This window comes from Scyliorhinus canicula, chromosome 10, assembly GCF_902713615.1.
Source record: "Scyliorhinus canicula chromosome 10, sScyCan1.1, whole genome shotgun sequence".
Lineage (NCBI taxonomy): Eukaryota > Metazoa > Chordata > Chondrichthyes > Carcharhiniformes > Scyliorhinidae > Scyliorhinus > Scyliorhinus canicula.
Window position 1 is genome coordinate 121,113,585 of NC_052155.1, and position 14,789 is coordinate 121,128,373.

At 47.5% G+C, this 14,789-nt stretch overlaps 1 protein-coding gene across 6 annotated transcripts in view; it reads left to right on the forward strand.

The window, feature by feature from the left end:
* Positions 1-14,789, forward strand: part of LOC119972633 (putative leucine-rich repeat-containing protein DDB_G0290503) — a 590,251-nt gene that overhangs the window by 559,194 nt on the left and 16,268 nt on the right. For 4 of the 6 annotated variants that reach the window (XM_038809653.1, XM_038809651.1, XM_038809652.1 and 1 more), the window contains one exon: positions 4,389-4,491. In XM_038809653.1, the coding sequence (XP_038665581.1) occupies positions 4,389-4,491 (103 nt within the window). Of the gene's footprint in view, positions 1-4,388; positions 4,492-14,789 lie in introns of those variants that run through there. The other 2 variants (XM_038809656.1, XM_038809657.1) reach the window with 1 other exon arrangement.

The following is a 14,789-nucleotide window of genomic DNA, read 5'->3' on the forward strand; positions in this document are numbered from 1 at the left end:
TTTTTACCTTCAATCAGTCCTTCTCCTTCAGGTGTGTCTCCTGGAGGAAGACTATGTTGGCCCTCATACTTTTTAGATGAGTGAAGACTCTGGGTCTTTTCACTGGGCCGTTGAGTCCCCTGATGTTCCAGGTGACTATTCTGATGGGGGGATTATGTCGCCCACTCCTGCGGGGTCAGCCATTCCTTTTGTTTGAGGGTCATCCAAGATGGCGGCCATTGTCTTCTTTATTCCAGCTGTCCCGATGTATGAACTATTGTGACCAACGTTCTACCCTCCCCCATCTCATCCCTGATCTCCCGTGCTCCCTGCCTATGTCATTCCCTCTTCTCGCTCCCCTTACCCCTGTTGCCTTTCCCCCCCACTTATGAACACCATCTTTACCCTTCCCCAGCCCAGTTCATTGTTTTGCCTCCCCCTCTGCCAGGCCCTCCCTCCTTTTCGGGAAGATGGGCCATGCACCCCCCCCCCCCCCCCCTCCCTTACCTCTGATTTATTACAGTGCAGAACGAGGGGCCAAACAAAGCAAATACAAGAGCAGCATAGGGCATTGTGAATAGTATTCTTACAGGGAACAGATCAGTCAGAGGGGGAGTCGTTGAGGAGTCTTGTAGCTATATGGAAGAAGATGTTCCTATGTCTGGATGTGCGAGTCTTCAAACTTCTGTCCCTACTGCCTGATGGTTTTCCCAGCCTGTTTTCTGGATGAGCTCATTTGCGACCTCCGGCATATTAAAATACTGTAGTGCTTTTTATTGCTGTAGGTTACCCAGAGTCTCGCTGAGTACAGCATTCTAAACCACACCGTGGTTTTGAATAAAGCCGCCTGGCACCATTAAATGCAGCCTGGCGCTTGGCCAAATCGGCCCCAATGACTTGGTAGATGTGGATTGTATGTCCCTCCCATCTACATGACTGCATTTTCCTCACCCAATTCCCACCCTCCTTTATCTAGTAACTTATGGAGCTTTGCTATGATCACCCCCGGTGATTCTTCTGCTTTGGGCATTTGCTAGAGAAACCTGTGGGCCTAGTCTACCTCTAGGGGCTGGCGAAGCCCTCTCTGACCAGTTTCCGAGCATCTGCGCAACGTACTCGGTTGGGTTTCTGCCCTCAGGTAGCCCGACAATTATTAGGTTCTGGCAGCGGGACCTGTTCTCCTGATCTTCCTCCTTCCTCTTGAGCACTTTCCGAGTTCATAGAATCATAGAATTTACAGTGCCCATTCGGCCCATCAAGTCTGCACCGGCCTTTGGAAAGAGCACCCCACTTAAGCACTCCAGCCTATCCCGTAACCCAGTAATCCCACCCAACGTTTTTGGACACTAAGGGCAATTTATCATGGCCAATCCACCTAACCTGCTCATCTTTGGACTATGGGAGGAAACCGGAGCACCTGGGGGAAACCCACGCAGACACGGGGAGAACGTGCAGACTCCGCACAGACAGTGATCCAAGCCGGAAACGAACCTGGGACCCTGGAACCGTGAAGCAACAGTGCTACCCACTGTGCTACCGTGCTGCCCGGAGAAAACGTCATCAAAGAGCTCATCCGAGATTTGAACCCAGGACCTCTCACAAATTTCAAGATTAAATCACCCAAAGCGAGAATCATACCCCTAGACCAACAGGCCTCTCGGGTTGTTAACAATCTTGCCACCTGAGGCGATCCGATCATTTTGGGCGGTGGCTGCTTTCTCCAGGTCCCGCACTTTCGCCTCCTGGTACTCCAGCCTCTGCTCCATTCTTTCCAAAGCTTTGAAGGGGGCCAAAGCCATTTCTATGGCCGACCTTATAGCCGGCTTGACGTCCTCCTTTATAGAGCCCCTTTGTTACTTGTATGTCAGAGAGCAGATGCAGCATGCAATAGGCAGAGCTAAACAATCCCACAATCAACAGATCAGGTCTAAGCTCTGCAGTCCTGCCACATCCAGTTGTGAATGGTGGTGGACAGTTATGCAGCTAATTGGAGGATAGGCTCCAGAAATAACCCCACCCTCAACGCTGGGGAAGCCCGACACATTAGTGCAAAGGATAAAGCTGATGCATTTGAAACCGTCTTCAGCCAGAAGTATCGAGTGGATGACTCATCTCGGCCTCTTCGAACATAGAACATTAGAACATTACAGCGCAGTACGGCCCTTCGGCCCTCGATGTTGCGCCGACCCGTGAAACCATCTGAAGCCTATCTGACCTACACTATTCCATTTTCATCCATATGTCTATCCAGTGACCACTTAAATGCCCTTAAATCTCTTCCGGAGGTTCCCAATATCACAGATGCCAATTTGAAGGCACTGGATACTGCAATGGCTATGGGACCTGGCAACTTTCTGGCAATAGTACTGAAAACGTGTGCTCCAGAACTAATCATGCCTCCAGCCACGCTGTTCCAGTTCAGTTAAAACGCAGGAATTACATGGTAAGGTGGAAAATTGCCAAGGTGCGCCCTGTCTACAAAAAGCAGGAAAAATTCAACAGAGCCATTTACCACCCCATTAGTCTGCTCTCAATCATCATTAAAGAAATGGGAGGGGGTCATCAACAGTGCTAGCAAGCAGCAGTTGCTTAGCAATAACTTGCTCACTGACACTGTGTTCCACAAGGGCCTCTCAGCTCCTGACCTCATTGCAGCCACGGTTCAACATGGACAAAATAGCTGGACTCCAGGGATGAGGTGAGAGTGACTGCCCTTGGCATTATCGGAACATTTAACTGAATATGACATCAAAGAAGTCCTAGTAAAACTGAGGTTTATAGGGGTCAGGGGGAAAACTCTCCGAGCACAAGGGAAGATTGTTGTTCTTTGAGGTTAATCATCTCAGTCCCAGGAGGTCCCTGCATGAGTTCCTCGGGATTGTGTCCTCGGCCCAGCTATTACAGTTGCTTCACCAATGATTTTCCCTCTATCCTAAAGTCAGAAGTGGGGATATTTGCTGGTGACTGCACAACGGTCAGCTCAATTTTGCAACTCCTCAGACGCTGAAGCCATGTGTGTCCACTTGCAGCAAGATATGGACAACATTCAGGTTTGGAGAGATAAGTAGCAAATAATATTCATGCCCACAAGTGCCAGGCAATAACTATCGTCAACAAGAGAGAATTTAACTATTGCCTCTTGGTATTCAGTTGCATTACTATTGCTGAGTCCTCCACTATCAGCACAGTGGTTAGCACTGCTGCCTGATAGCGCCAGGAAGACCCGGGTTCAATACCAACCTTGGATGACTGTCCGTATGGAGTCTGCACATTCTCCCAGTGTCTGTATTGGCTTCCTCCGGGTGCTCCGGTTTCCTCCCACGGTCCAAAACTGTGCAAGGTAGGTGGATTGGCTTTGCTAAATTGCTTTAGGTGGGATTACAGGGAAAGGGTGGGGGTTGGATTGGGCCAAGGTAGTGTGCTCCCTCAGAGGGTCGGTGCAGACTGAATCATAGAATCACTACAGTGCAGAAGAGAGCCATTCAGCCCATCGTGTCTGCACCGACCCTCTGAAAGAACGCCCCACGTCGGCTCACTCCCCTGCCCTAACCCTATAACCCCACCTAGGGAAAATGTTATCATTGTTAATCCACCAAACCTGCACAACTTTGGACTGTGGGAGGAAACTGGAGCACCCGGAGGAAACCCACGCAGACACGGGGAGAATGTGCAAACTCCACGGAAACAGTCACTCATGGTCAGACTCGAACCCGGGTTTCTGGCACTGTGAGGCAGCAGTGCTAACCACTGTGCCACCATTGCACCCCACATGGTGCATGATATACATGCAGGGGTGGGAATTCTGCCCCACTGGAGGCTTGAACACGTGGGAGGCCCGGCCACTAGCTAGTAAAGTGCCTGACGGGCAATAATTTGCATCCAGCCTTTCCTATAGAAGAGACACACGGTTCCTGCCAGTTCTCCGTGTTAACTCTGCTTCTCTCTCAACAGATGCTGTCAGACCTGCTGAGTATTTTCAGCTTTTTCTGTTTTTATTTCTGTTTAGCATTGTTTACAGAGGAAACTGAAAATCTTTTAACAGTTTTCAAATTTCCCAACAAACAAAGGCACTGTTTTATTCCTGTAAGGAGTAACTGAGAGCAGCAGCCTCTGTTTGTCTTAATCATTCAACAGTTACATTAGTCAAATCTGCAGAGAACAGAAAATTCTGTGCTTCATGCTCCCTGCAGAAAATGAAGTGATGATAAATAAGCTAAGAGATGATTCCCGTAACTGGTAAGAAACCTGATAGCCTGCAGGAGGCAGTTTTGCTGCCAGTCCTTGTCTGTAGACCTGGCAGTGAATCACATTTTCAAAATGTATTTTCCAGATAAATTTGAAGGAAACAAAATCCCAAAGTGCCGTATTCACAAAGGATATTGAATTGTTTCTGCATCTTTTGCAATTAGGCATGAACAGGAGAGCCATATAGCAGAAAAACTTGCAACTATTGAAGACATGCATAACAGATTGAAGTCCAGTATTCAGTCAATACAGCTGCTGAACCAACAGGTACAATACATTAAAATGTTCAGCGTAAGCATGATAATAGATTGAATATTCAACTATTTTTCTGTATTTCCATGTTCCTTTAACTCTTTCAGAATTAAGCGTCAATTTTTAACTATTGAGAGTTTATTATCCTGTATAATGTAGGATTTAACAAGGCAGTTTTAATTTAGTGACTACCATTTTCCTTGTGTGGTATCTATGATTTTCAAATCTGTTAGTATTAATCCAGGAAATCTTGTTTGTAAAACTCATTTCACACTTAAAATGTAAACGTCCATTTAGTTGATGCTGGTAATGATGTATTCATTTGTCTGTCAGCGGTGTGTGCAAATCCAATAGAGATTACTGAATAGCAATTCCTTAAAGGATTCATTGAGTTTCAGGTGTTCTCACACACTATGTACTGGAGAGGTGAGTTGGTTGGATAATAGTCTTCAGACTGCCACTGAGCAGGTTGACCATCAAAGCCAACTTAAAAGACACATCAAAAAAGGATTCAAAGTCCTTAAAAAGACCAATCATTCTGCACTTGAATAAGCCTTGTGAGGTTATGATAAATTAAATGAAGATCGGTCCATTTGATCGAATCCTTCCAAATATCCCATGGTAGCTTTAATGTCAGTCTGAACAAGCAATCAAAACCACAATTTAAGGTCACATCCAAACAATGGAATTTCTGACAAACCAGTATTTTCTCAGGACTACACTGGAGTATCAGCTTAGGTCCTACCATTAGGCTCCAATGCACAAACTTATGAACCAAAGTCAAGACCATTCTCAGATACCAAGACAGCTACCAATTTTTACATTTTCATGTTCGATATTTTTTCAGGTTCAGTGTCATTGATCATTAGCAGTTCACGCATAACCTATGATTCGAATTACACTTTTTCTGCTTAATACAAAAGAACAAAGAAAATTACAGCACAGGAACAGGCCCTTCGGCCCACCCAGCCTGCGCCGATCCAGATCCTTTATCTAAACCTGTCTCCTATTTTCCAAGGTCTACTTCCCTCTGTTCCCGCCCGTTCATATACCCATCTAGATGCCTCTTAAATGATGCTATCGTGCCCGCCTCTACCACCTCCGCTGGTAAAGCGTTCCAGGCACTCACCACCCTCTGCGTAAAAAACTTTCCACGCACATCTCCCTTAAACTTTCCCCCTCTCACGTTGAAATCGTGACCCCTTGTAACTGACACCCCCACTCTTGGAAAAAGCTTGTTGCTATCCACCCTGTCCATACCTCTCATAATTTTGTAGACCTCAATCAGGTCCCCCCTCAACCTCCGTCTTTCCAATGAAAACAATCCTAATCTACTCAACCTTTCTTCATAGCTAGCCCCCTCCATACCAGGCAACATCCTGGTGAACCTCCTCTGCACCCTCTCCAAAGCATCCACATCCTTCTGGTGATGTGGCGACCAGAACTGCACGCAGTATTCCAAATGTGGCCTAACCAAAGTCCTATACAACTATAACATGACCTGCCGACTCTTGTACTCAATACCCCGTCCGATGAAGGCAAACATGCTATATGCCTTCTTGACCACTCTATCAACCTGCGTTGCCACCTTCAGGGTACAATGGACCTGAACTCCCAGATCTCTCTGTACATCAATTTTCCCCAGGACCCTTCCATTGACCATATAGTCCGCTCTTGAATTTGATCTTCCAAAATGCATCACCTCGCATTTGCCTGGATTGAACTCCATCTGCCATTTCTCTGCCCAACTCTCCAATCTATCTATATTTTGTTGTATTCTCTGACAGTCCTCCTCGCTATCTGCAACTCCACCAATCTTTGTATCATCTGCAAACTTGCTAATCAGACCACCTATACCTTCCTCCAGGTCATTTATGTAGATCACAAGTGGTCCGAGCACGGATCCCTGTGGAACACCATTAGTCACCCTTCTCCATTTTGAGACACTCCCTTCCACCACTACTCTCTGTCTCCTGTTACCCAGCCAGTTCTTTATCTAGATAATACCTAGATAAATAATAGCATGACCCAGGAATTATTTCAATGTATCACTCAACCTTATGTTACTTCTTTATTTACTGAATGTTGGACTGGAAAACACACTTACCAAACCAGGTTCCAAACTAACAAATGGCTTTCTTTACATTTCATGAATATATGATCGGTTCACAATTCCCCATTGCGAGATTATCGAGGAAACTTCCAATTTGGGAATACCCCTTTATCTCAAAAACCAAGAGCTAAGGCTCTGAGGGTCATGCCACAATACTCTCTGCCCATTTTGCATGCAACATTTATCCTACAGCCAAACAGGACCCAGATTCATATATTTGAACAAGTCCCTGTCCAAAACAGACAGCTGTGCTGTTTGCCCAGTTGCAGGCACATCTGGACATTGTATCAGTTGAAGGTCACCATGGCACTGAACTTATATGCCTCCGAATCATTCCCAGAATCCACTGGAGGTATGTGTGGGATCTCACAGTCTACGAACATTGATCCATCAAACTGGTGACTATTTAAAAAGGACCGGCAACTATGTGCACTACAGCACCAAACCAGAGAGTCAAATTGGGAGAGTCATTGGGTTCGGCACCATCGCTAGATTCCCCCAGATGCAAGATGTCATTGACTGCATGCATGTGGCCACCAAGGCTCCCACAGACCAGACCCTAATTTTAAAAAAAGGGTCTCCACTCACTCTAATTTACAACAACACAGCTGGATCCTTCAGCCTTGTGCACAGTTCCCGAAAAGCAGCCATGATACATACACACACTAGCAGTCTCAAGTGCGAAAGATTTTCCAGCAGCCTTCCCACCCTGCGTCCTCAAGGATGAACACTGGGAGACAAGGGCTACCCACTGAGGGCATAACATCTTATGCCAGTGAGAAATCCATGCACGGGTGCAGCAGCGAGGTACAACACCTGTCACAAGGAAATCTAAATAATCATTAAGCAGGCCATTACAACCCTGAAGATGCAATCAGGTGCCTAGACTGATCATATGGAGCCATTCAATATGCCTCAGCAAGGAACTCGTATCATCGCCGTCCACTGTACAGTGCACAATCTGGTGCTGCAGAGGGTGGAGGTATTGAACAATGAGGACCTCATACATTGTGATGTCTGCTCCAATTATGAGGATGTGGAGGAGGCTTCTGACCAGGCAATGCAATTTGAAGGACCCCAGAGAACACAGGCAAGGTGAAATGAGATGTGCGCAAGGAAGGCTGGGAACGTGCTTAGACATAGATGTTTTACATGGACCTTGCTGCCTGTTGGAACCATGCCAATAAAACCTTACCTTTCTGCAGCCCAGCTGTCATCGCCTTCATTTTGCATTCCATCACCCAGGTGCACACCGCACAGCGACAAGGTTAAAGTGTGGACTGCATGTGTCATGGTCCCTCACAACCCATCCCTTGAAGGAGACAGGGTATAACTGAATACCCAAAGGACAGCAAGAAATGAAAAGAGTAGTAACACTAATACCTTAATCCTTTATTAAATGACACAACAGATGCACTTATAGTTACTCTATTCACCAGTGAAACCCAGGTGCAGCTGTGTTATTTGTTCTTAGTTCATGGGATTTGCGCATTGCTGATTAGACCAACAATTATTGTCCACCCCTAATTGCCCTTGAGAAGTTGATGATGTGCTGCCTTCTTGAATTGCTGCAATAGGAACACCAGCAGTGAACGAAGTTCCAGGATTTTGACCTGTAATGACTTAGGCCTATCCTTTGAGATTGGCCAATTAGAATACAAGTTCCCTGATTAGTGGCCCAATCAGGGAACCCCTTTCTGTGTATATAACAGGGAGTGTCAGATCCTCTGCACTCCTGGTGTAGACAGCAGACTGAATGGCCATGGTTGTTCAGCTGTTGGGTTTGCAAATAAAGGGAATTCTGGTGATGAGACGTCTGCCTCCGAGGACTTATTACAGTGGTGATGAGGAAAACCTGCTCGTCAGCAGCTGCTGCAAATTGAGGGTAAGCCACTGACCGGCAAAAAGCCTTTATTCAGAAAGTTGGCCTCACTTGACCCTGCAGTGGAAGACTGGGCCCAATATGTAGAGCGGATGAAGTACTTCTTTAGAGCAAACGATATAATTCTGGATGAAAAGCAACAGGTGTGGGCCAGCAGCTTTTGCCATTATGCGCAGTCTCACTTTTCCGGAGGCACCAGACACGAAAACTTTCCAGGAATTGACGGACTTAGTAAAAGAGTACTATAACCCTAAACCACCTCTGATCCTGCGAAGGTACCGGTTTTACTCAGCATTCTGAGGCACTGGGGAGTCAGTTACAAACTTTGTAACAAGATTAAGGTGATTAGCAGAGACTTGCGAATTTGGCGTGACACTAAATGAGATGTTCTGAGACCGTTTGGTATGTGGAATAAATAATTTAGCAATACAGAAACGTCTGTTAGCAGAGGCTGAGCTGGATTGCAGACAAGCATTGCAGTTGGCTTTGTCCTTAGAAACAGCAGCAAACGGAGCGCATGAGTTACAGGGTACTCCAATGGAGGTAGGCGCCCATACCAGTGAAACTGAGTTAAGGGACGACCGCTGGGGGATAGGCAACTGCTTTGCCACCCTCAGGAAAGACTCAGATACTAAGTTAACCAGGCCCACTCACAGAACCCCTCCCAAGCAAGGGAAAATTTAAGTCTGGACAGACGGCAGCCTTTCGCCCGGCAAAATATTGTAGTTGTTAACAGATCAGAACCAGAAAAGAGAAATAGAAGCCCAAAACCATCATCTCTGAGAAGGTCACGTAGGCCGGGTACAGGAGAATGCATACTCTAGAAGCCCTACCTATCTCCGACGAGGAACAACTGAATTGTGTAACGACGGTGAAATCAAGACCCATTAAATTATCCATAAGGTTGAAGGGACCTCCCACACTGATGGAAGTCGATACTAGAGCAGCTGTGTCAGTAATAGGGGAAACAGTATTCAATAAAATTCGCACTGGACTCCAACCCTTATTCCTAACCTGGACCTCGGCAAAACTGAGGACATACACAGGGGAACCACTGAGTGTTGGGCACAACGCATGTAACTGTGGCTTATGGAGAGCAACTGGTTAGGCTGCCTTTAATGGTAGTGAAAGGTGTGGGGCCAAGCTTATTGGGACGAAACTGGCTAAAAGAGATCCAGCTGGATTGGCTAAACATTTTCCAGCTGGAAAATGGCCACCTGAGCGAACTCCTATGCAAATACCCAGAGGTTTTCTGAGAAGGGCTCAGAACAATAAAGGAAACAAAGGCGACATTGCATGTGAATCTGGAGGCAGTCTCAAAAATCCCGACCAGTACCCTTGGCAGAAAGTCAATATGGAAATAAAATGATTCGAGCGTGAGGGAACAATAAAACCGGTCCAGTTTGCAGAGTGGGTGGGGCTCCCGTGGTGCCTATCCTTATGCCGGACGGCTCGGATCACCTTTGTGGAGATTAATCGCTACTCACAACTGGACAAATACCCAACTCCCCGGATTGAGGATTTGTATCTGGCTGGAGGACTCCTATTCTCAAAGCTGGATATGTGCCACACATATCTACAGCTGAAGCTGGACGAACAGTCCCAAAAATTCTCAACGATAAACACCCTGAAGGGCCTTTTTCAGTGTACAAGATGAGTCTTTGGGGTTTCATCAGCTTGTGTGATATTTCAGAGGACAATGGAGAATATATTGCAAGGGCTACCACAAGTCGCCATTTACCTGGATGACATCCTCATTACAGGAAAAACAAAGGCAGAACACCTGCAAAACCTGGAGGAGGTCCTTAGGAGGTTTTAAGCAGCAGACGTGCTCCTAAAGAGGCAGAAATGTGTTGTCCAGCACCTCCAGTAACCTATCTGGGGTACAAGGTTGACAAATCAGGGCTACACCCTTTGGAGGATCGGATGAGGGCGTTTAAAGATGCCCTGGTCCCCACCACAATCCAGGCCTTAAGGTCTTTTTTTAGGACTGATGACATATTATGGAAAGTTCAAACAGATCAGAGCTTCCATCTTGGACCTCTGATAACAATTACTAAAAAGGGGGTAAGCCTGGGAATGGTCTGCCCGCCAAGACGGCTTTCAAGAAGATAAAAGAACAGGTTTCCTCAGAATGTCTTGGCACACTACAACCCCAAGAAAGAGTTGGTGCTCACGTGCGATGCGTCTCCATATGGCGTTGGTGCAGTTTTGGCACACAGGGCAAAACGGAGAGGAACGACCTATAGCGTTTGCTTCCAGGACGCTGCCAGCAGCAGAACAAAAGTACGCCCAGATCGAAAAGGAAGGACTGGCTGTGATCTTTGCGGTGAAGAAATTTCACCAGTACTTGTACGGGCAGAAATTCACTATTAATTACAGACCACAGGCCATTGCTGGGTTTGTTGAAAGAAGACCAAGCAATACCACCAATAGCTTCGACCAAGATCCAATGCTGGGCCCTACTACTGGCAGTGTACTAATATCAACTGCAGCATCGGCCAAGAACCTGGGTGGCAAACACCGCTGCACTAAGGAGGCTGCCATTACCGGACGCCCCGCCATTAGTATGCAAAATAGAGGAAACGGTAATGACGTTACATTTCCTGGACACCCTTCCAGTGGCCGCACAAAACATTCGTTTATGGAACCAAAGGGACCCGGTTTTATCAAAAATACAACACATGGTGCTAACTAGGGAGATGGAAAGACCGGTCCAGGCAGAATTCCTCCCTTACTGGAGCAGAAGAGAGCAGATCACTGTGGAAGACAGGATCCTGCTATGGGGGGCTCAAGTAATAGATCCAAGTCAAGGCCGTTGAGCCGTACTGGCTGAACTACATCATGGGCACCCTGGCGTCTCAAAAATGAAGATGCTGCCCAGAAGCTATGTCTGGTGGCCGGGCCTGGACACAGACATAGCGGCATTGATAGGTCAGTGCCAAGAATGCCAACAAGGGTAGAAGGTGCCACGGCAGCCCCGCTGCCATGGGAATGGCCAGGTAGACCATGGTCGCGACTTTGTCGATTTTGAAGGCCCGTTTATGGGTTCAATGGTTTTTATAATAGTAGATGCCCATTCCAAATGGCTGGACGTCTGCAAAATGAACTCTGCAATTTCAACAACTACCATTGGAAAACTCCGCACCTCGTTCGCAACTCATGGTATCCCAGAGGTGTTAGTTTGGGATAATGGATCAGTTTTCACTAGACAGGACTTCACAAAATGTATGAAGTCGAATGGCATTCGGCACATAAGGATGGCACCATACCACCCGGCATCGAATGGTTTGGCGGAGAAAGCCAACCAGACTTTTAAAAGTCGGGTTGAAGAAACAGTCAGCAGCATCATTGGACACAACTGTCGCGCTGGCTATTTGACCACAGAACAAACCCACACACATCGGGAATAGCATCGGTGGAGCTACTCGTGGGTAGGCGACTCCGAACCTGGCTGAGTCTACTGTTCCCGAATTTAGGTGGCAGAATAGAGCGACACCAAGAGGCCCAATGCAAGGGCCACAACAGCACTCGCCAAGAAAGGCAGTTCAACATGTATGGGTCAGAAATTATGCGAATGGCCCTACATGGGTCGCAGAAACAGTCAAGGCCAGGACAGGACCTGTGTCGTCTGATGTACGTGTGGGAAAACATGTAATAAAGAAACCACCTGAGGTACAGGCCTCAGATTTGTTTCCTCCTCCGGAGCTGACTCAGACCAGCATACTAAGTACTGTGGAGAGTCCGCCCCGACCAAACTATTCACGCCCCTCCGACACCACTGGTGAGGACATCAGGCTTGGATATCAACACCGTGGATGATGCTGCAGCTGTATCCCTGCTGCCGGAGGAAAGGGACGAACCGCCTCTCAGACGCTCACATCGGAAAAGATGGGCGCCTAGCCGTTATACCCCCCTATGTTGGAGGCCGAAGTGGAGGAGCCGGACCCGGTGCAAAAACGAAGCCGGAGACCCATGAGTCACGAGAACCATGGGGGCTCCTCAGACTTTGGGGGGGAGGGTTGTAATGAATTAGGCCAGGCCTTTGAGATTGGCCAATTAGAATAAGAGTTCCCTGATTAGTGGCCCAATCGGGGAACCCCTTTCTGTGTATGTAACAGGGAGCGTCAGATCCTCTGCACTCCTGGTGGAGACAACAGACTGAATGGTCATGGTTGTTCAGTTGCTGGGTTTGTAAATAAAAGGAATTCTGGTGACAGGACTTCTGCCTCCGTGAACTTATTACAGACCCAGCACAGTGAAGGTACAGCAATATAATTCCATGTCAGCGATATAGCTCCAAGTCAAGATGGTGTGTGACGACTTGAAGGAGAACTTGTAGGTGGTGGTGTTCCCATGCCTTGTCCCTCTAGATGATAGAGGTTGAGAGTTTGTAAAGTGCTATTGACAAAGGTGTTCTTCTTGACTCTTTTACATGTGCTTACTCCAAGCTTGCAGCTGAGGGGGAGTCAGGCTGTTGACCTTGCTATCCCATGGCCTGGGGAAACCTTGGCGGTCAGGTGAAGGATCCTCCCCTGTGAACACAGCTATTTAAGGCACTGGTGTTAGTGGCAGAGGAGTTGAGGTACCACTGTCCACAACAGAAGTACTCTGAAAGGAGCTCAACATGTAAAAGACAGCTAATCCTCTTCCCTTATAAGCCAGACATACCTTCCTGCAGACCTCAGTAGGATGAGGACCTGATGGAGGTTCCTGCTGTTGTCTTTCCACTGCTGCATTGAACTCATTGACAAGGTAATGGAATGTAGGTCTGTGCATACCTTCATCAACCACTGACTGGTCCATTGGATCTGGTTCTCCATGGAGATTATCTACTTCTCTGGGAGGAAGCCAAGTGTATACATCAGAGACATGCAACATGTGAGGCCAGGATTGACTCCTCCATGGGTCTGTGTAGCTTCTGGAAGCTCTGTCAGATGTACCCTCACCTCCCACTGCAGCTGCAGCATTTGCCCTGCTACTGGAGGCATTTTATCAGCCTGTGTCTCAGCATGGACCTGACATCCAACTGTCACAATCTTCCAACTGCCAATATCCTCAGCATAGCCTCAGTCAGCTGCTTGGGTACATCAGTGCTGTACTCACCAGGTTATGACCCTCACTCTAATCTCAAGCACATACCAACTAACCTAAGAGTATCTGCGTTGGTGGAGGGTGTGGGGAAATGTTATGATGGTGCACACTCTGAGGATCCAGCCAGCTGGCCCCCAATCTCTCCATCTGTCTGCACTTCATCCTGACCAGAACCTACACAAGAGAATAAATAGAAAGAGTGAAGGGTTATGGGCTTTCTATTGTGTCATTCCAACTGTACCAAATGTGGAAATCCATGTGTCCAGTGGTGGACAAACAAGCACTATGCCTTTTGCATGGCTGATGCATCCTGCCTTCCCTGCATTTATCCACTCACCCTCTTAGGTGGGCACTCTTGCCCCTCCCAACCCCCACCACCATCAGCATTCGAGAGGCTACCATGCCACTCTGCAGCTTGACTTGGAGCTCTTAAGGCCTCACCTTCCCTGGGGGTCATGATGGATGGAAATAGAACCCCTCAGCCAGTCTTGACCCATTTCTTTAAGTCATGGACTGTCTTCTCTTGCAAGGCCAGATGATCACTGTCAGTTTCACGACAGAGATGAGTATTTCTGCCTGTGCTGGTGGAAGCCCAGTGATCCACGAATGGCTTCTATATGTGGCTACTTAGAGGGGCATCATAAGGGGCTCTGGAATTCTCTCCCTCACTTTCTTCATTTTAACTTGTTACATAAAATCTACATCTTGACCCAAATGTTTGGCCATCAGTCCTAATATCTCGGGTGAGCAGAAAGGTAGCAGAGTGTTTAGCACTGTTGCTTCACAGCACCACGGACCCAGGTTCTATTCCAGGCTTGGGTGACTGTCTGTGCGGAGTCTACACGTTCTCCCTGCGTCTGCATGGGTTTCCTCCGGGTGCTCCGGTTTCCTCCCACAGTCCAAAGATTTTCAGGTTAGACAAATTGGACGTTCTGCATTCTCCCTCTCTGTATCATAGAATCTTTAGTGCAGAATGAGGCCATGAGGCCCATCGAGTTTGCACCAGCCCTTGGAAAGAGCAACCCACCTAACCCCACCCAACCTTTTTGGATACTAAGGGCAATTGATCAAGGCCAATCCACCTAACCTGCACATCTTTGGACTGTGGGAGGAAACCGGAGCACCCAGAGGAAACCCACGCAGACACTGGGAGAACATGCAGGCTCCGCACAGACAGTAACAGAACCTGGGACCCTGGAGCTGTGAAGCAACTTTGCTAACCAC